Below are 20,512 nucleotides of genomic sequence, written 5' to 3' on the forward strand. Positions count from 1 at the left end.
TGTATTATTTAATCGAAAATATCAGTATAGCTTATATCTTCAAAATGTCATTGGAGATTTATTTTTTGTTAACTGTTTTACAGCCCTCTGTATGACATGCTAAGAAAAAATCTTGTCACCTTAGCTACTGCTGCTACAGGTATGTCACATGCTATTTCTTCAGTCTCTATCACAGTTTTGAGTTCAAGGGGTCAAATGACGGGAAAGCAAGGAGGTTCTGGAATGCTGTCTTTGACATGACTGGTGGTCTAGTGAGCTGCCCGCCTATACAGTGAGCTCCCCGCCTACATGGAGTAACTGTTTGCTGCTTCTCCTTCTACTTTTAGAAATTATCAGCAAAATAAGGTCTTTTATTGTACCCAGCAAGATGAGTAACAAAACTAATGCTAATCCCATAGCACTATTAATAATAGGCAGTTTATGTATCATCTCTCACTGTTTCCTCAAAAATGTCTCCTAATTTCGACTTATTTGAATCGGCATTCAGTCTGCATGTGTATTTGGTTGTTAATGTCTTGCATTAATGCTAAATTTGGACTTGTTTTTGGTTTTGGTTTTAATTAAAACTTTTATTTAGCAACATTTTGTCTTTAGTTGATGTAGGATTGTGTTAATAGAGTATGGTGATAGTTTAATGCTTGTGTATAATGCAGTGATCAAATCAAAGTAATTAGCATTTCCTTCATTCAAACATTTATCATTTCTTTGTGTTGGAAATATTCAAAATCCTCAATTTTTTTTTGAAGATTTATTTATTTGAAAGGCAGAGAGAGGAGAGAAAAGGACAAAGACCTTCTGTCTGCTGGTTCACGTCCCCAAATGGCCATAATGGCCAGAGCTGAGCTCTGATAAGGAACCAGGGTTCCCCTTTGGGTCCCCATGTGAGTGCAAAGGCCTAAGAAAGTAGAGTATCCTCCTTTCCCTTCCCAACCCACAAGTGGAGAGTTGAATCAGAGGTGGAGTAGCCAGGACACTTAGCGGTATGTGTATGGGAGACTGGTGTTTGCAGGTGAAGGATTAACCTGTTGAGCTGTTGTCCAAGTCCCACCCACCCCTTTGTCTAAGAGATTGCTCTGTTTGAAAGGTAGAGTTACAGAGAGGAAAGACAGACATTGATCCTCCAACCCCTGGTGTAATCCCCAAATGGCTGCAGTGATTGGACTGGGCCATCCTGAATCCAGGAGCTTCTTTTGCAACTCCCGTGTGAGTACAGGGACCCAGGTACTGGGTTGATCCTCTGCTGCTTTTCCAGATGCATTAGCAGAAAGCTGGATCGGAACTGGGGCAGCTGGGACTAGAACCGGTGCCCATACAGGATGTCGGCACTGTTAAGTGGCAGGTTTACCCCTGAGGCCAAAGTGCTGGCCCTTCAGTGAACTCTTTGGAGATCCTTGAATATAGTAGATTGTTAGCTATGGTTATTCTCCCCACAGTGCTCTATACAATACTCCTTTTGCTTTTATGTCATTTATTTGTTGAAGAAATGGATCATTGGTCTTGAAGGATGTCCCATATTCTGGAGTTAACAGATTGTATCTTGTGATGTTGTTTAGTGTGGTTTCTCTATCTCCCAGTTGTGGTGAACTGGTAGTCCTTGAGTGGATTCAGGTTTAATGCTGTTGTTGTCAGGAAAACCTCCTGGGTGGGCCTTGTGCTTCTGCTGCATCCCACCCGAGCCCTGTGGATGTGCTTGTGCTTCCTGGGTCGCGGCCGACCCTGTGGACCCAGGTGCCGTCAGTCAGCTGACTGTTAGGAGGCACTGCAGGAACCTATTATTTTCATTTGAATGCCAACTCTGATGATTCCACATCTTTAAATACTGCCCTGTGAGGTTAATTTATTAAGTAAATTAGGAAAATGCTGGAGTCTGAAGACTGTTAACAGCGGAGTAAGCTGGGTAACTATGTGAAGTACTTCCGTGTTTCAGATTAGACTGAGTAACATTGCTTTTTGAAGAAAGCCCAACTTTGTAATCTTTTTTTGTTTTTGAAGATTTATTTATTTTTATTGGAAAGGCGGATTAGGGTCACAGAAAGGTCTTCCCATCTGCTAGCTCACTCTGAAAGTGGTCACAGTGGCAGGAGCCAGGAGCTTCTGGGTCTCCCATGTGGGTGCAGGGTCCCAAGGTTTGGGCCGTCCTCGACTGCTTTCCCAGGTCACAAGCAGGGAGCTGGATGGGAAGTAGGGCAGCAGGACATTAATTGGTGCCCATTTGGGATCCTAGCTCTTAGAAGGTGAGGACGTTAGCCACTGAGCCATCACTCCAGACCCCAAGTTTATAATCTTAGGATTGGGTATTTTCAGAAAGCTTATGGAAATAGATAGAAAAGAATCCATTCCTTTTAAGAATTTATACTTTAGAATCAGGGAAAGACATTTTGCTCTTACAGCATAACATGATTTTGGACTTACTGATTTTTGAAAACCTGTTAGTTTTTTTGAGCTGCTTTAATTTCTTCATATAGCTATACATTTCTGTTGCAGAGCAATAATTTGGCAGCTTTCTTGAAATTCTATCAGTTGTGAACTAGTGTTTTTTGGTATAGTCATAAATGGTTTGAAATATATGGAGGACTTTATATTGCTGATCAATTCTTCTAGTAAAGCTTGTTTTCTGAATGTTTAGAGTAGGTATAATTGTTACTTTTTTCTGTCATTTTCTTTTTTACTTTCTTTGAAGAATTTAATCTGCTTGTATTTATGTATTTTAAAAGCCACAGTCTTATATATAGAGAGTGATCTTTCATCCTCTGGTTCACTCCCTGAATGTCTGCACTGGCAGCAGTGGCACAGGGCAAAGCCAGCAGCCAGGAACCCAGAGCATTATCTGGGCCTCCCACATGGGTGGCAGGGGCCCAGACATGTGGGCCATCTTCCAGTGTTTTTCCCAAACCATTGGCAGGGAACTGGATGAGAAATGGAGCAGCTGGGACATGACCAGTGTCTGTAAGGGATGCCAGCATCATAGGTCCCCCAGAACACAAGTCCACATATCCATGTGTTATTACAATCATTTTCATAGCATTCCTCAGAGGAATATCAAGGTTTCAATAAGCTTTTTTTTTTTTTTTTCTTTTAAGATTTTGTTTAAAAGAAAGACACACTGTGGAAGAGAGGGAGAAAGCAGACATGAGCTAGCTTGGTTTATCCACTGGTTCATCCAAATGAGTTCAGTGGGTAAAGCCAGGATCCAGGAACTCCATGCAGATCTCCTGAGTGGGTGCAGGAGCTTTTCCTAGGCACATTAGCAGGGAATTTAATCTGGAATGGAATAGCGAGGATTCCAGCTAGTAGTCTAAAGTGAAATGCTGGGGTTGTTGGCGGCAGCTTACCTCACTGGTCCACAAAGCTGCTTTGTTTTTTGTTTTTTTACGTTGTACAAGTGATTGTCTAAAGGTCAGGGGCCACTAGTAGGTTGTGGCGCCGAGCGTTCTGATTGCTTGGTCTGCGTATGCTCATGTGGATGTGTCCTTAACTAGGATTTTAACAGTTTTCCCCTTCAAGTATTTTTTAACACGTTTTTACCCTCTGAAACATTAAATCATTAAACCATTTGTCTCTTAATTTATCATTAAAAATAGGATTTGTTTATTTATTTGAAAGGCAGAGTGACGATCTTCCATTAGCTGGTTCACTCCCTAAACAGTTTACAACAGCCAGGTTTGGGCCAGGCCTGAGCCGGGAGGCAGGAACTTCATCCGGGCTTTTCTTGTGGTACTTGGTCTGCTGCCTCTCATGGCACCAACAGGCACTCTGACGTGGCATGCAAGTGTCCCGAAAGAGGACTCAGCAATTCACTGCCTCACATCAGGTGCCCAAATTTGACATTAAAAAAAAAAACAAAAAAACAAAAAAGGAACTTCAAACCCAGGGCAATTACTCAAAAGTATTGACTCAAAATGATAGCCCTTTACATAACCATAATACATTGACCTAGACCCACCCCAAAATTACCCCCTAGTAATTTTGATTGTCTAATCAGACTTCCCTCTTATTAGTGCTTGTGATTGACTAAGTGTGTTGCTTTTCATATGTTGGTTTGTATGTATTTGACAGGACAAATGAGAAAAGTGCTTTTTGTGTACTCTTTTTTTATGCCTTTCCAAAGGAGTGAAACTTTTTTCTTTTTTTAAGCTAATTTGAAGACAAGTTGTAGAGGGGCGGGGCAGGGGAAGACTCCCCCCACATAACTATTCCTGTGTGGGGGCGGGGACTCGGGCACTTGGGCCACCGTCTGCTACTTGCCCTGGCACATTAGCAGGGAGCTGGATCCGAGGTGGAGCAGTGGACAATAGGCTTTGATGACTACAGTCGTTAGAAGATAATGTCTCTTTCTTTCCACTTTTCACTATCTTCAGTCACCTATATAGATATGTCTGATTTCAAGAATGCTTTGTACAAAACAAGTCTGAATAATCATCAGACTAGCTGTGTGACATTAATAAGTATTGTTTCTCTGGCAGTGTTCGTTAGAGAAGGGTTAGAATAGTCTCCTCAGAACCTGGGAGTGACAGATCACCTGCTCCATGATAGATGTACTTGGATTATTTTAGTAAGCTCTGCCGTGAGTGCAGTTTGATTTCACTTTCTGCCTCAAAAATTTGTTACTCCTTGGGATGTGTTTCTATCTTGGCTAATGTTTATTGATATGAGAAAAACTTCATCCTTTTCCTCTAACTTACTGTGTGTTGTTTGTAGTAACTGGGAAAACTAACACTTAATGAAAACGATTTAATCTGTATTAGGTGATGGGAATATAAGCCATGAAATTGTCATTGACACTTAGAATGGGCTTACATGAAGGTTTAAATGTAAGATACTATTATCTTATGAGAAAAATTTCAGATTTTGGATCTCATGACCTGTACAACTTTCACACTTGAAGATAAAATTTAGATTCAGAATACTTTTTTTTCAATTTTATGGTGATGGTAGTTCATATGTTGGGCAAATTTGATCACTTATCCTCTGCTTGCAGCCACTTCTCAAAATTTGACAGCGTGCCAGGGAGGAATATTTTTAGTTATTTTTTCCCAGTCTTCCCCCATATTTTGGTGATGTTTTGAATATGACCTGTCTTGATCTCTGTCACTTTGATCAGTTTTAGTTTTTCCCCTCTTGCAAATGAGAGCCTTGTCCCACCTGCCCACCCACGCTCATGAAATTCATCTCTAGATTTCTAGGACCCAAGCGTGGCTTCAGGGTGGTTTGCTGAGGTCCTGTTGTGTGGAAAGAATGGTTATTACCAGGGAAGGTTTTCCTTTTGTTTTACTTGCTATCCAGATGCTGCTCAGACTCTCGCTCTCGCACAGGATCACAGTATGGATATTCCAAGTCAAGACCAACTGAAGGTAAACTCACCACATGGTGACTTCTTTTGTTGTACAGAGTGGCCCCTTCTCTGTACCTGTGGATCTTGGACTCCCAAGACCTTTCCCTGAATGTGGTAAGGATTTGCTATGAAAGGTCCTTGGGAGTTCACAGACCAGGGACAGAGTGAACCTTCTCTGTTCTGCCTGTATCAGAGTTCCAGTCTCTGTATCTTTATTGGGATGTAGCACTTCTGATCTTTAGTTCTTCCAGTTGCATTTTCCTTGGGCTCGTGTGTGCCTCTGTGTGTTTGTGTGTGTGTTTGTGTGTGTGTGTGTGTGTGTGTGTGTGTGTGTGAGAGAGAGATATGGGGTGGAGAGAGTGAGTGAGCAAATGCTTATGTATCAAGAAATGTTTTATTAGATTTTAGCAGGTTTGTTGCAACTAAGTTCATATCAGGGCATTTTTGTAAAGCTGTTGCAAACATGAGAAACTGAATGAATATGTTGGTATGTAGTGAGGGTTTTCCATGTTTTCTGAACTATGCCTCACTTTGTAGTTCACGAGAGATGGTCTGTTTTTACAGAAGATTTCTGCTTTGTGCAGTGATTTCTCTCCCCTCCTCAGGTTTGGGATTCTCCTAGCTCTGCTCTTGTGGCTTAAGGGAGAAGTGTTGTGTGGCCTTTCCTTGATGAGTGATTGGAATCCAGACTTCTGGTCCTTGTGTAGCCCATTGTGTTGCACACTAACTGGTGAGCTAGAATGGAACTGCTACATCCCCGGGTCACAGTTAGTTCTGCTGCCCTGATAGAAACTTTTCCCCTCTTTCAGCAAAGTGCAGAGGGGAGTTCCGGTTCCAGGAAAAGAGCCGAAGAACGTGATATTCCCACACTGCCTACCTCACAGCATAAACGCAGAAACTCTCAAGAAGGTGAATTCTGAATTAAGACTTTGTGGATGTTTCTGTCTGTTGATTCTTTGATAGTGAGCACTAGCTGTGATGAAGGTAATTGTAGAAGCTTTTATATAGAGAACTCGGTCCGTGAACAGGGGGGCTTGTGCTGTACGTCCTGTCATGCTTTTCTCTTGGCCTGTTTTCGCCAAGTGTTAACTTTGAGGAGGATGGTAGCCTGTGATCACTGGGGTGGCACAAAGCTCTCCCCGCAGTTAGGTGCTGACAGAGGCAACTGTGTGGTCCTTAGTTGGGCACCTGCTGAACTTTCTGTAAACAATTCACCTGCCTTGTGTGTGTGTGTTTATCTGATTTGATTGCAGTTTTTTTTTTTTTTAAGATTTATTTATTTTTATTGGAAAAGCAGATAAACAGAGAGGAGGAGAGACAGAGAGGAAGGTCTTTCATCCGTTGATTCACTCCCCAAGTTGCTGCAGTGGCTGGAGCTGAGCCGATCTGAAGCCAGGCGCTTCTTCCGGATCTCCCACGCTGGTGCAGGGTCCCAAGGCTTTGGGCTGTTCTCAGCTGCTTTCCCAGGACAGCAGGGAGCTGGATGGGAAGCGGGGCTGCTGGGATACGAATCAGCGCCCATAAAGAACTTTAGCTGCCAAGCTACCGCACCGGGCCCTTGATTGCAGTTCTTATTCCTGCTTGCGTTAAAGGCCGGTTTTCATAGATTTTTGAAGTTTGAAAAGTTGACAAAATATATTTTGTATCACAGGGCTAAGAATGACCTGCAAGTCATTCTTTTATGGTGGCTGCCAGTCACCAGATCAGTGCCATACAGTTAGCTATGGAGTGTTCAGACTGAATGAGTGAACAATGATTTTGGCAGTCTCCCCCACAGCTCACTTTATAGAATTATTTTCCAAAACTTTTTCGAATGTGTGTGACTATAAAATTGTAAGTTTTGTTTCTGATATGATGGATTCTAGTATAGGAACTTAGTTCCCACATAGTACAGTTCAGGTTATGCCTCTATCTGTGTCCCAGAAAGTGGTGCTGCCGAAGCTGTTCGAAATGTTGAGATGCAATTTGGGTCAGTATATCCTGCTAACTTTTTTCTTCAGAGTGCTTTTGAAGATAAGCTGATTTTTGGGCTACTTAGTGACTTCAGAGTGATCAGTCTGTATGATAATATTTGTTATTAAGTTATAATATTCATGTGATATTTAAATGCAAATAACATTACTTAAAATACAAGCATCACCCAACTTGTTGTATCTTCTGATGTAAATTTCGGGGATACTGAAGTATTTTCTGGAGTGGCCACAGGATTTCTCGGAAGGTCTTCAGGTAGGAGGGACAGGGTGTTTCTTTGTGGTAAGAGTGACTTAGTGGCCTTCCCTTCATCACTGCCATGCTGTAATAGGTGAGGGTACATGCTGCTGCCTCAGGAACTTGGCTTCTGCCCATTTCAGCAATGAGTAGATAAAAAGGAAGCTCAAGTTGCGCTGGGATACACATGATTTGTGCTCTGGCTGGAACCCATTTACTGCAGAAATTCCTTCAGCTACGCATTTAAATACCTGATGACCCTTGATGGCCGTGCCTGGAACTTTGGGAAAAGGTGGAAGAGAATGAGAATATAGGAAAAGAGTAAAGCACAGCAAGGGAAGCTAGAGGATAGGAAAGAAAGGAAAGACTAGTTCGTGGTGGCCAGCTTCATTTAGTTCATTGTTTGTTATAAGGTTGCCATAGATAAAGTTACTGAGAAGTCTCTTAAAATGTGTAGTGTACATGTGAGGCTGCCTTGACAACCTGTGACTGTTCATTAAGTTTATGCACCCTGCTTTGTGACTATAAATGGTCACATTGGGTGAGGCCATTGTGGTGTCAACATCGGCAGTCCAATGGGTCAAGCCGTTCCAGAACAAGTCCTTTATACTACAGTGGTAGGACTGTTGGGAATAAACATTTGGAAATCCTTCGAGAACAATGTCATTGTTGAGATGCCTTAATAGATGCTAGTTCACCTTTAGTGTTATCAGGAGGATATTTGGGTTTTGCCATGATGGCCACATACTTGATTTCTGGTGTTTGTTTTTTTTTTCCCTTACAGCGAGTAGAAATTTATTTTTACTTGTCTTCCACAGAAGTTGTAAGTATTCTAAAGAGATAGTCTTGGTGATTAAGTGTTGTGTATGTAGTTATCACCATTTTCATTTGACTCCTTTAGATGAAGACTTGATAGAAAATTTAACCCAAGATGAGACATCTAGGCTGGACCTTGGGTTTGAGGAGTGGGATGTAGCTGGCCTGCCTTGGTGGTTTTTAGGAAACTTGAGAAACAACTATACACCTAGAAGTAATGGCTCCACTGACTTACAGACAAATCAGGTAAATCTCAGGTTTGAAGGGAAACAAGTAGCATTGTTTACTTTTGACCACTGTACATTATTTTCTTTTAAGATCTTACACACTGCTATGATTAAGTGCTGTCTGGGAGTGGTTGTTGTGTACAGCAGTTACAAACCATTTGTGATGCTCACACCCCACAGTGAGTACCTGGGCTGGAGTCTAGCTTTACTGCTGACTCCAGCTTCCTGCTAATGCTTCCCTAGGAGCCAGCAGGTGCTGGCTCAGATACTTGGGTCCTTGCTACTCATGTTGGGGACTTGGGTCAAATTCTTGCCTTCCAGATTGTATAGATTTAGGGAGTGAATTAGCACATGGGAGGTCTTTGCCTGTCTTTCTGTCTCTGAAATAAATGCATTTGCAAGCTCAAACTTGAATGTCTAGCACTAAGTGCTCTCCCAGATGCCCAGTTCCCATATCAAGCTGCCTCCTTAATGCTTTCAGAAGATTTGACATTTAATTTGTTCAAATACAACTCTTGATTTTTCTTTTCCTTTGCATAAATTTATCCTCTACCATAATGGTTTCTTCTCTCTTTTTTTTTTTTAATTTAAAGATTTATTTATTTATTTGAAAGGCAGGGTTACAGAAAGAGAGGGAGACCGAGAGCTTCCATCCTCTGATCCATTCTCCAGAAGGCCACATGGCTGGGGCTGGGCCAGATGGAAACCAGGAGGCAGGCACTTCCTCTGGACCTCTCACATGGGAGAGACCTGGGCCCTCCTTCACTGCTTTTGCCAGACCATGAGAAGGAAGCTAGATTGGAAGTGGAGCAGCTGGGACAGGAACTGGCATTCATTGTAGGCGGTATTGTTACCCACTGTCACAACACTGCCCCCCGTCCCTTTTTAAAGATTTGTTTTTTTGAAAGGCAAAGTTAGAGAGAGAGACCGAAATACCTTGCATTCTCTAATTTAGTCTCCAAATGACCACAGCTGCCAGAGGCTGGGCTGAAACCAGGATCCAGGAGCTTCATCCAGGGTCTCCCGCTTGGGTGTAGGGCTGCAAGTACTTAGGCCTCATTTTTCTTTTTTTTTTTAGATTTACTTTTATTAGAAAGGCAGGTTTACAGAGAGAAGGAGAGACAAAGATCTTCCATCTGCTGGTTCACTCTCCAAATGGCTGCAACAGCCAGAGCGACGCTGATACCAAGCCAAGAGCCAGTTGCTTCTACCCTGGTCTCCTACATGGGTTTGGGATCCCGTGGCTTTGGCCATCCTGTGTTGCCCTTCCAGGCCATAAGCAGAGAGCTGGTTGGGAAGTGGGGCAGCCAGGACATGAGCCAGTCCCTACAGGGATCCTGGTGCTTGCAAGGTGATGATTTAGGCATTGGGCCACCATGCTGGGCCCAGGCCATCTTCTGCTTTGCCAGGCTCATTAGTAGGGAGCTGGACTGGGGCTTTGAATTGGCTCCCGTGTAGGATGTCAGCATTGCAGGGGACAGTTTAGTTAATGCACAGGTTGACAATGCTGCCTCATCTGGAATCTAATTAACCACTTTTAATTATTTCACTATCACAGCTGGATTCAAGCTGGCATCTTTTTGTGTGTGCAGCTATTATAGTAGCCTTATAGTATAGTTCTTCTTCATCTTAAATAGTTCAGTCTTTTCAGAGAACCAATTTTGTTATATCACTGCCATGTTTATAATTCTTCAGTGGTGGTTTCAGAAAGCATCGAGATAAAAGCCTAGATTCTGTACAGTAGCCATGACTAGCCTGGTCTCTTTATTATTCACTGTGTGTACTCCAGGCTTCTTCTTTCTCGGGTACCTTAGGTTTATTCTTTCCTGTTTCTGGAACAGTGTCCCAGATTTAGAATTCAGCTGAAGTGCAGTTTTTCCAGATGTTTCCACAGCAGTCGTGCTGCAGTTCTGGCGGGTCCCACTCATTTTAGGATTGTGCATTATAACTGGTGGCCCTCCAAAACCCACCCCTGGTTGGCATGGCCGTCTCCCCAGGTCCCTCTGCTCCTTTACTTGTTGCAGTTCTCATGTGGTAAAGATGGTATTGTCCTGTGCAGGTGGGTTTCTGTTTTCCCCTCATTGAAAGGCGAGGCCAGGTGTTTTGTGTTATTTACTCTGTTCCATTACCTTGTAATGGGTGCAGTGTCTGGCACATTAGAGGCATTCAGTGACTACTTGTTGAATAATGAAAGGGCATAGGACACTGCAAAATGTGGAGTTGTCTCATGATGTAGAAAAGCGTGTCATAAAACGTCCATGGATGAGCACAGAAAGTTCTGTGTGTTTTATAGTTGTTTAGAATATCGAAGTGTTACAGCAGAAGATTTCACTGATATTTCTCAGTCATGATCATTAAAAGAACATGTCAGAACTAGTGGAGTGTTTTTTCCTGACTTTTCAGGGCGCTGCCTATGGAAAGGCCTGCAGGAAATGTGTTCAATGTAGTTAAGTAACTGTATGAGTCCTTAACTCTTAGGCCCTTGAGTGCTGTTTCTTTCTCAAGTGTTCAATCATGATTCAGTGTTAAAATTGGAAGTTTCTTGCCAAGAATTTAAAAATCATTTATCCACAGTAGGTGTCTAATTAGATATCTGCTGGTGAATATTTGTCCATAGAAGGGAAATAAGATGTTCTTTGGAGATGTACTGTGAAGATGTTGAGTTTTGTTTGTTGGTTCATCATCTCTTTATAAACCACTGACTACAGAAACTTGTTGGTTTTCTTTTTCTGTTAGGATATAGGTACTGCCATTGTTTCAGACACTACAGATGACTTGTGGTTTTTGAATGAATCAGTGTCAGATCAGTTGGGTGTTGGAATAAAAGGTGAAGCGGTTCTTATTGGACAAGCAAGTGAAGAAGTAGGGAAAGTGAGTGACAAAAAGGTATGTTTATAGTGTAATCTTGGTCTTACTGGTACATCCTGCTACAAAAAATTATAATTTCCTGTTTTAAAATTTTATTGTTTTCCTATAATCAGTTTTAAAATTTACCACGGCTGCTTTTGAAGTAAGATTTGATGGTATGGTTTCTACTTTGTTAGAAGCAAGCTGCCCTATTCTGCTTAGGTAGTCTTTCATTGAGGAGAAGTTTATTCATCTACAGTTCTCATTGGCTAACAAGGCAAAGTTCTGAGTGGCGTCAACATCCTGTAGGAGGAAAATCTTTCTTAGAGATCTCAGACTTTTATAACCATTTTTTATCTAAATGGAAGGACAGTTGGTTTTTTTTACCTCGTAGTGTTAAAACAGAAGGAAAGAGGGGAGGTAGGACTCTGAGTGCATGCAGTGTAGTGTCCCTAGGGGGCGTCTCAGAGGCAGCAGATCCCATGTGGAGGGTTCGCATTCACACTGCCCAATCAGTATAGCCAAAAACCAGATCAAAGTTGTCATTTGGTCAGTTACTTGATTTTCAAAGGAATGGGCATTCCCAGTGATACCCATGCCCTGGGATGTTTGCTGTAGGCAGATGGATGCTTTAAATGCTATATTTTTAAATTTGAAAGACCCTCCCCACCCTGGTCTTTGGGCAGGCTTTTTTAGGTCAGCCAGAGGATCACAGAACTATTTTTGTTCTTGGATGTGAAAAGTAAAATTTTTATAATGCATTACTTTCATCCTTCATATCTGTCTACATTCCCATTATAAAAATGGTTTTATGTTTAGTCATTTGCAGCTTGACTATTTAATTGTTTGTTTTCTTCAAAGTTCTAAGTTTAAAGAAAATACCTGGTGACACTTGTGGGTGCTTTTCCATCCCTGTTCAGGTGTGTACAGAATCTCCCTTGGTCTTAAGTGCTTGTAGTGATGGAGCTAGAATGTGAGTCGGTAATTGAAGCTGTTGTGTTGGCTTTCAGGTGAAGTCTTCCTCTCAGGTCAGTCTTACTAATGAGATGGCTTTGCCTTTACAGATGGTTGAAGTGGGGAAAACTGACGACCCTGAGGACTCTAAATCCTTAAGTGATGACACTGATGTGGAAGTCACCTCTGAGGTATGAATCACTGGGGAAAGCCGTGTGCAGGAGCCAGTCCTGAGACGCAGGAGGCCCAGGAGCATGCCCTGGTGGCAGGCTGCCCCTCCAAAGGCCTGCTGCTTCAGCCTTCCCTCACTGCTCAGAGGCTTCTCTTGTTAGAGGTTCATGTTGGAATCGAGGAAAAGAGAGAATCTGATCTGATCTCCCCCTGTGTCGTGAAGGGGGGAGACTTAAATGCCTCTGTACCTCTCCCCCGCCACCCGAACTCTCTAGGCTCGATGTGCTGGAGATACTGTTAGTCTGCACTGCTTTCCCCACCAACTCGCAGGCTGTAGCTATAAAGACACCTTGTAGGGTGAGCAGATTTCTCTGTGGAATAGAAATAGTGACAATGTCAACTCTCTTAAAAATAAATGAAAAATAAATAAATGCCCTAATTTCCACACCAGTAAATATTAGTATGGGCTGTTAATAAAGATTCGGTATTAAGCTGTTAGGTAATAGATATGGATTTGTCACCAAGTGATAGCTCCTATCTAGACCCAAATGTATGTGAACTTGCTTTTTCTTTTTTCATGTTATTTACCCATTTTCCTAACAGTATTTCCAACAGCTAATTCACTGTGGGAGCGAGTATGGTGAGGGAAGGATGAAGAAAGGACTTTGCTGCTTGTGCGAGTCCTCACCACTACCTCCGCATACTGCTGTTGACTGTTAGGATGATTTATTGCAAATGATCTGCCTATGCATAGCTCAGAAGGAAAATAGCACACCTTGGTCCATTATTTTTCTTGATCTTTATGCAAATGACAGTGATAAATATTTTCATCTGAGTAAAACTTCTGTGACTACTTGGGCCCAGAAGATTTTTAAACAAGTAAACTGTATTTCATCAAATTGAAAATGGCATAGACTTTAATAAACCCTATTATTTTCCGAATTAACAACAGAAAAGTGGTGTCAGTACAATTGTGGCTTACCATCAATTAAGAATTCCAAATCTATGAAGCTTCTTTGAGTATTTGTATAGCATTTCAGGTGAGATTAGAGGATCTTACTGTTTTTTTTTTCTTCCAAGATCTCAGCGTAATTCTAGAGCTAAATTGTTATCACATCAGCAGTGATTTCAGTTAATACATGCCAACACATCATTGACCGGATCTTATTATTTTTAGATTTGTTTATTTATATGAAAAGTAAAGTCACAGAGAAAGAGGGGGAGACAGATCTGCGTTTACTGGTTCACTCCCCAAAGGATGCCAGTAGCCAGAGTTGGGCAGATCCAAAGCCTGAGCTGCCTCCTGATCTCCCACATAGGTGAACAGGCCCAGGCACATGGGCTGCCTTCCACTGCCTTCACAGATGCTTCAGCAGGGAGCTGAATCAAAGGTGGAACAAACGGGACTTGAACCGGCACATCTGTGGGGTGCTGGCTTCACAGGCAGTGGACTCACCTGCTGTGTCACAATGTTGACCCCCTAGATTGGAGGATCTTAAATTGACATAAATTTTGGGCCTGATGTGGTAGCCTAGCGTCTAAAGTCCTTGCCTTGAATGCACCAGTATCCAATATGGGAGCCAGTTCTAATCCCGGCAGCCCTGCTTCCCATCCAACTCCTTGCTTGTGTCCTGGGAAAGCAGTCGAGGACGGCCCAAAGCCTTGAGACCCTGCACTTATGTGGGAGACCTGGAGGAGGTTCCTGGCTCCTGGCTTTGGATCTGTGCAGCACCAGCTAATGCAGCCACTTGGGGTGGAATCATCAGATGGAAGATCTCTCTGCCTCTCCTCCTCTCTATATATCTGAATTTGCAATAAAAATAAATATATTTTTAAAATTGACTTAAATTTTGAGGCTCTTTGGAAGATGTTCCAGTTTAATATATTATCATGCTGCTGTGGCTCAGTGGAGTTAGAGCTTCTACACTTGGCCTTGGTCCTATGAGTAATTGAGTCAACCTTGGTCAGACCATTGATCCTGTTGAAGCCAGTTATCTGCAGTAAAAGAATCTTGCCTCCTTTGGCTTAAGCACCACCTTTAATGCTGATTGAGCTCTAGTGTCTCCTAATTTGAATATGGAGAAATGGGGGAAGAATTACTTGGCATTCAGGGGCATGAAAATCTTTTCAGAGTGTGATTGAGGCATGCAGCTGACTACCTGTGATCCCAAGGACATAGAGCATCCTGAATTAACTCACGTGTTCAGGTCTTGTTTTACAATTTTCTTCCCTTTTTTGGTCACATTTCTTGGCATTTGTTAATTAATGGGAAAGAATAACACTGTATTACCTTGTTCAGTTTTCAGTCTTCTGATAAAGGAACAGGTGTCAAAGAAAAATGACCTAAAAAAGAAGGCAGTGAAGAAAAAGGAAAAAAAATGTATATTTTACCAGACTGAATGGGAAGCTGGAACAGTTAATTTAACTTTCTTAGGAGAGAGCAGTATCAGATGTTGGTTTGTAAGTGGCGATTGCGGCACTCTAGTTAGGAAACTTCCACATTCTCCTAGCTGTAGGATTGGCCCCAGTCTGAGGCTGGACCACTTGTACGTGAAATGTCTGAACTGTCGCTTAGTGAGAGGAGGAGAATTCACAAGCCCTCGCCTCTTAGAGCAGGTTCACAGTAGAGTGAATATTAACTAGCTGCACTTGTCTTTGTAGGATGAGTGGCAGTGTACAGAGTGCAAGAAATTTAACTCTCCAAGCAAGAGGTACTGTTTTCGTTGCTGGGCCTTGAGGAAAGACTGGTATTCAGATTGTTCCAAGTTAAGCCATTCCTTTTCCACCTCTGATATCACTGCCATACCCGAAAGGAAGGAAAATGAAGGAATTGATGTTCCCGACTGCCGAAGAACCATTTCAGCTCCAGTTGTTAGACCTAAAGATGTATATAAAAAGGAAGAAAGATCCAAACTGTTTGACCCCTGCAACTCGGTGGAATTCTTAGATTTGGCTCATAGTTCTGAAAGCCAAGAGACTGTCTCGAGCACGGGAGAACAAGCAGATAACCTCTTTGAACAGAGGACAGATACAGAAAATATGGAGGATTGTCAGAGTATCTTGAAGCCCTGTAGCTTATGTGAGAAAAGACCACGAGATGGGAACATTATTCATGGGAGGACGAGCCATCTTACCACTTGTTTTCATTGTGCTAGAAGACTAAAGAAGGCCGGGGCTTTGTGCCCTACTTGTAAGAAGGAAATTCAGTTGGTTATTAAAGTTTTCATAGCATAGCTGAATCAGGGAGTTGCAGAGAAAGAGCCAGAGAACCAAGTCATACTGAAAACACCAGTGTTGAGCATCTCTCCCCAGTCACCTGGCATCTGCGCAGTGATTCATGTCAGCACCTGTGTTCCTGGACATTTTTCTTCTAAACATGTGTGGGACTTCAGAGTTCTTTAGAACTAGATAATCGACTTTGGGGGTTTCACTAACAGATACCTAAGATCCACTTAAGATACGTAAGTCATTTCATTCTTCCTCCAAAGATTAGGGCTTGGGAGGGAACCACCTACCAGCACAAACAGAAAAAAAATCATTCATTATTTACTTATCAGATTATTTAAGAATTAATCCTTTCCTTAGTTGATTTAATCCTTACTCTTCTGTTGGGGAATGTTTTTCTGTTGTCCGAATTCAAGGTGGGATGAGCAAATGGAGAGAAATATCCATGACTTGGCTGGTTCAAATTGGGAAGGACTGTGTGCCCCTTTGTTATAGTTGGGGTACATGTCTCAGAGAAGCCCCAAGAGACAGTGTTGACAAGCAAGGGACTTCTTCCAGGGATGCCTAATACAGTGGTTATGAAAATTTTTGATAACATACCCCTAAAATTTTATAACCTTTTGCACATTTGAAAAATGAAGTATAATTATATATAAGAAAGTATTCCCTTCAGCTGAATTGTACAAATCTTGAGTAATCACCCAAAATAAGCCAGAATAGTCTGTCATCCCAAACACTCACTGTGGTTCTTCAGGCATTTCATGGCTGTCACTCTAGGTAATTCTGTTTTTGCACATCTTTAAACGTGTGGATATTAAAAATGTAAGTACTGGGCCCACGCGGTAGCCTAGCGGCTAAAGTCCTTGCCTTGGACTCATTGGGATATCCCATATGAGTGCCGGTTCATGTCCCAGCAGCCCCGCTTCTCACCCACCACCCTGCTTGTGTCCTGGGAAAGTAGTTGAGGGTGGGCCAAAGCCTTGGGACCCTACACCCATGTGGGAGAGCCAGAGGAGGCTCTTGGCTCCTGTCTTTGGATCGGTGCAGCTCCAGCTGTTGTGGCCATTTGGGGAGTGAATCAAAGGACGGTAGATCTTCTTCTCTGTCTCTCCTTCTCTCTGTATATCTGACTAGCAATAAAAAAATAAATAAAATCTTAAAAATATATAAAATCTTTAAAAAAATTGAAGTACTTAGGATGCAATATAGTGTATATTATATACATGCTTTAAAGATACTTATATTAAAACTGTAGAACTATAGGCTTAGCTGATTCTAGAAAAAAGTCCTATCTCAGAAGCTGGCAAAGCCTGCTCTCATTTCCAATGAATCAGCTAAACTAGAGTTTTAATTCCAGTGAGTACACAAAACGCAGGTTTCTGGACCAGATGCCTTCCTGGTTCTGCACAGCTGAAGCTGTCCCTGCTTTGCTTTCTCAGTCGTGGTGCTCTCAGCTCTCAGCAGGGTGCTCTGGTGCCTGTGGGCTTTAAAGCTACCCAAGGGTAATTAACTCCTGGAGGAATAGCATCTGGGCTGGGTAACCCAGCTCCTGGCCCCCAGGAGACAGCTCCTGGCCCCCAGGAGACCGCTCCTGAGCTCTGCTGCATGTTCTGGAGTGCTTCTGGAAGGAAGCCTTGCTTTAGGAGGAAGGGCTGGGTTGGAGCGTAGAGCGGAAGACTTCCCTTAACATTCACACATCTGCGCTTGCACTAGCTGAGGCTGGTGACAGCTAGTGCACAGCCAGGGTTCAGAGTTCTCACTGGAATCTAGATCCCTCAGCTGAGCCCATCTTGGGGGGAGTTTCAAATATAGGGCTTCTGATAAATGACTTCAGAGATTATGATGCTGTAGCTAGAATGGGGCTTTAGAAGGAGGTTGAAAACAGCCCAGTCGCATGTTTTCTTAGCTAATCAGACAATCCTGCTTCAGTGAGGACAGGTGAAGCAGGCTGGGGGCCTGACCAGTCTTGTCCAGTGCTGTTCTGTTACACGTGAAGCTTGGAGTCTGGCTGCTTTCAGATGCCAGGAGGACCCATTTGTTCACCCCATGAGCAGAACCAGTCCTTCGTTAGGCCAAGGTGAATGCTCCAAAACCTGACCAGTTTGCTTTTATTCCTCACCGCCATACTCGTCTGATGGTTCACTAGCCCTCTTTAGGTTTTGCCAGTGTGCTGTTCAGCTGTATCCTGTGATCCCCAAATATTTATGTTTGAAGCTAATTCTGGTACATCCCTGCCCGGCACAGGATCTGTTGTTGGGCCGCATTCTTTGTGTCCCGTCTGCTTCCCTGAATTTCCTCTGTCTCCAGCAATACTACATACTTTGCTGTTGGAGTCTAACCTTGTCTTCCTGTTAAGGGAAGGGAACGGTAAGCCTTCCTATTCTTTGTTTTGTTTTTCATTGCTTCCTCTGGTACAAACTGTTTTACTGCTGCAAAAGCAAGTTAGAGGTTGGATGTGAAATCTTTAGAGTTTACCACTGAGTAAGAGATGGCTGGACTTCTGGTGCTATGGCACAGCTTGTGTGCTTGGGCATTCTGGGGACAGTGCCAGTTCACCCTAGCTGTAGGCACAGGATCCCACCCACCTCATCCTCATCCCTTTCATTTTGACTCTCCCTTTTTTCATTTGTTTGAGTTGTAGTTGGACTGTGAGGAAGGATATGCAGTGAGGGTGGCTATGGGGTTCTATGTTTCTGATGCATCTCAGTGCAGACTGAGTAGTGGCATCACCACATTAGTAGCAGCTTCTTTATCTGAGTTGTCATTTACATTCTCATGTATAGTCATTCTCTTGCACAGGAAGTTCAGAACATTGATAATAAATCATTAGAAAAAAACACTTTTTTGGGTAATAGCTAGTTGGGTCTCCTGCCTCTTAATGTCCATGCGCTCAGCTTTCTGTGTAGACAGCAGTTATGTTATACATTTGTGTCTAATACTTACTTCAGACTTTGTAGAAGTTGAGACCAAGCCTTCAAACTGGTATTTCTGTCTGTACTTCATCGACCTCAAGAGACCACGGACTTCCAGTCCTAGGCTCAAGCAGCGGATCGGAGTCCAGCCAGGCCAGCTGCCCACTGCCATAGACTGTGTAATGCAACACTGCGTCACTGCCAAGCATATGAAATGTGCTGTTGTGTTTGAATTATAATTTATATTGCTGATGTATGCAATGTTTTGTGGACATTTGTGTTGTACGAATCTATTTTTAGAGGTTAAAACATAATTTGGGAGGGGGTTCAGTTTACTGCAATGTTGGCTCCTTTGAAAAGTCATTAATGGGAAATTTGGATGTTCCTGTAATCTATGGGGATATTGAATGTTACCTCTTGATTCACTTTGAAAAGCAGAACTCACTAGCCAGCCTGTGGGGTTTTCCTTCCAGGCTTACCTGAAATGGTGTGGCCAGGGACACTGTGAATCTTGTTTTCTGTGTAGCCGATGACCTCCTCACGTTGTTGAAGCCCACATCCTGAAGCAGGACTACTTCTGAGGGTTCTCCTGATGATATGTGCATGTGTGCACACTCAGACTGATGCTGCCTTGTCTAAAATGTCCTTGGTTACAAACTAGCCACGTTCAGAATCTGCACTTGGAAGACCAAGGAGCCTGCAAGCTCTTCCTGTGCCAAAGTGAAGATGTCACGTTTACTGATGGAGATTTGCACTGCTGGAGGGAATGTTGAATTACTCTGCTGGGATCTCTCAGATGTGCGAGTTACAATTTAGCCTAGGAGGGGACATTTCGAGGATTCCAAGGCTAAACTAGAAATGAGCAGCTGAGTGATTGAAGTAGCTCCCTGGGTCTCATTTGGGGACAGTTCTGAGTCGTCCCTTTTGTTGGTACAGCTTTCGTTATGTCTGCCATTGCTTAGTCTGGGAGCCCCTGGATCTCTTCTCATGTGGGAGAAAGCACTGTAAGCGTTTTGAGGTCTTCTGATTAAGTGGTGTGCAGTACAAGCAAAGCTGTTCTTGGGGGATGTGGTGTTTTTCAGTCAAGCCCACTCCTGGATTTACTGCACCTTCATCTGTAGTGTTTGAGAACATTCCGGAAGGAGGCATGTGTATAAGCAGCAAGCATGGCTCGCCTGAAGTCCATGGTCCTGCTTCATCTGTGGGAGCTTTCCCCATGCAGGTTCTCCCTTACTGCCTCGGGGCTGGGGTGGCCGCACGGAGAGATGGAAAAGGGGCCAGGCAGGTGCTCCACTGAGAAGTGATGTTACAACACTTGAATGGGTTATCTGTTCAAGTGTCTAATTTCTTAGCTGAAGGTATGTGTTTTCTCAGCATTAAGTGCTTTAATACCAATGGACATTTCCCTTCCCTTACCGCCGCTCTTATATCCTATGGGTTTGAAGTTCTCTCTGGCTATTGCTTCTGTACCAGAAGCCTCTGGGTCACCCCCTGGCACCATTTGGACAACAGGATCTTCTGATTCCTCTCTTGGGGTGGATGTCGGGAGAGTGTCTCTGTAGGGTCAGATGGTGGGTTCTCAAAACGAGAAAAGGCCACTCCTAACAAAGGCATGGCAAAGATGGAGTGACAGTAGGGGGCACTCGTGTCCTCCAGGTCTGTGCCCTGAGTCAGCCCAGCCAGCCTGCCCTCTAACGGGAGAATTCCCCCCCGCCCCGACCCCATAGTCTGCCCCCTTTGCATTCTTTTTCCTTAGAAAATGTTGTGCAAGGGGAATGACATTTTTGTTGGCCGCCTCTGCACTTGGCACCATATAAGTC

General features: G+C 43.1%; 1 protein-coding gene and 1 non-coding gene across 12 annotated transcripts in view; one reads left to right on the forward strand and one right to left on the reverse strand.

Moving 5' to 3' along the window:
* The window catches only part of MDM4 (MDM4 regulator of p53), an 88,949-nt gene that overhangs the window by 23,298 nt on the left and 45,139 nt on the right, over positions 1–20,512 (forward strand). Inside the window, exons 5-11 of one of the 11 annotated variants that reach the window (XR_009246140.1) lie at positions 84–139; positions 5,284–5,351; positions 6,142–6,241; positions 8,442–8,602; positions 11,320–11,469; positions 12,495–12,575; positions 15,217–16,016. Coding sequence is in view for 5 of the 11 variants with exons in the window: in XM_058669058.1 (XP_058525041.1) it covers positions 84–139; positions 5,284–5,351; positions 6,142–6,241; positions 8,442–8,602; positions 11,320–11,469; positions 12,495–12,575; positions 15,217–15,789 (1,189 nt within the window). In the remaining 6 variants the exon portion in view is untranslated. Of the gene's footprint in view, positions 1–83; positions 140–5,283; positions 5,352–6,141; positions 6,242–8,441; positions 8,603–11,319; positions 11,470–12,494; positions 12,576–15,216; positions 16,074–20,512 lie in introns of those variants that run through there. The other 10 variants (XM_058669058.1, XR_009246141.1, XM_058669060.1 and 7 more) reach the window with 10 other exon arrangements.
* Positions 13,633–13,714, reverse strand: LOC118759175 (small nucleolar RNA SNORD45). Its single transcript, XR_004996020.2, has one exon. It is a non-coding gene; the product is annotated as a small nucleolar RNA SNORD45 (small nucleolar RNA).

Source organism: Ochotona princeps, chromosome 10, assembly GCF_030435755.1.
Source record: "Ochotona princeps isolate mOchPri1 chromosome 10, mOchPri1.hap1, whole genome shotgun sequence".
NCBI classification, from domain to species: domain Eukaryota; kingdom Metazoa; phylum Chordata; class Mammalia; order Lagomorpha; family Ochotonidae; genus Ochotona; species Ochotona princeps.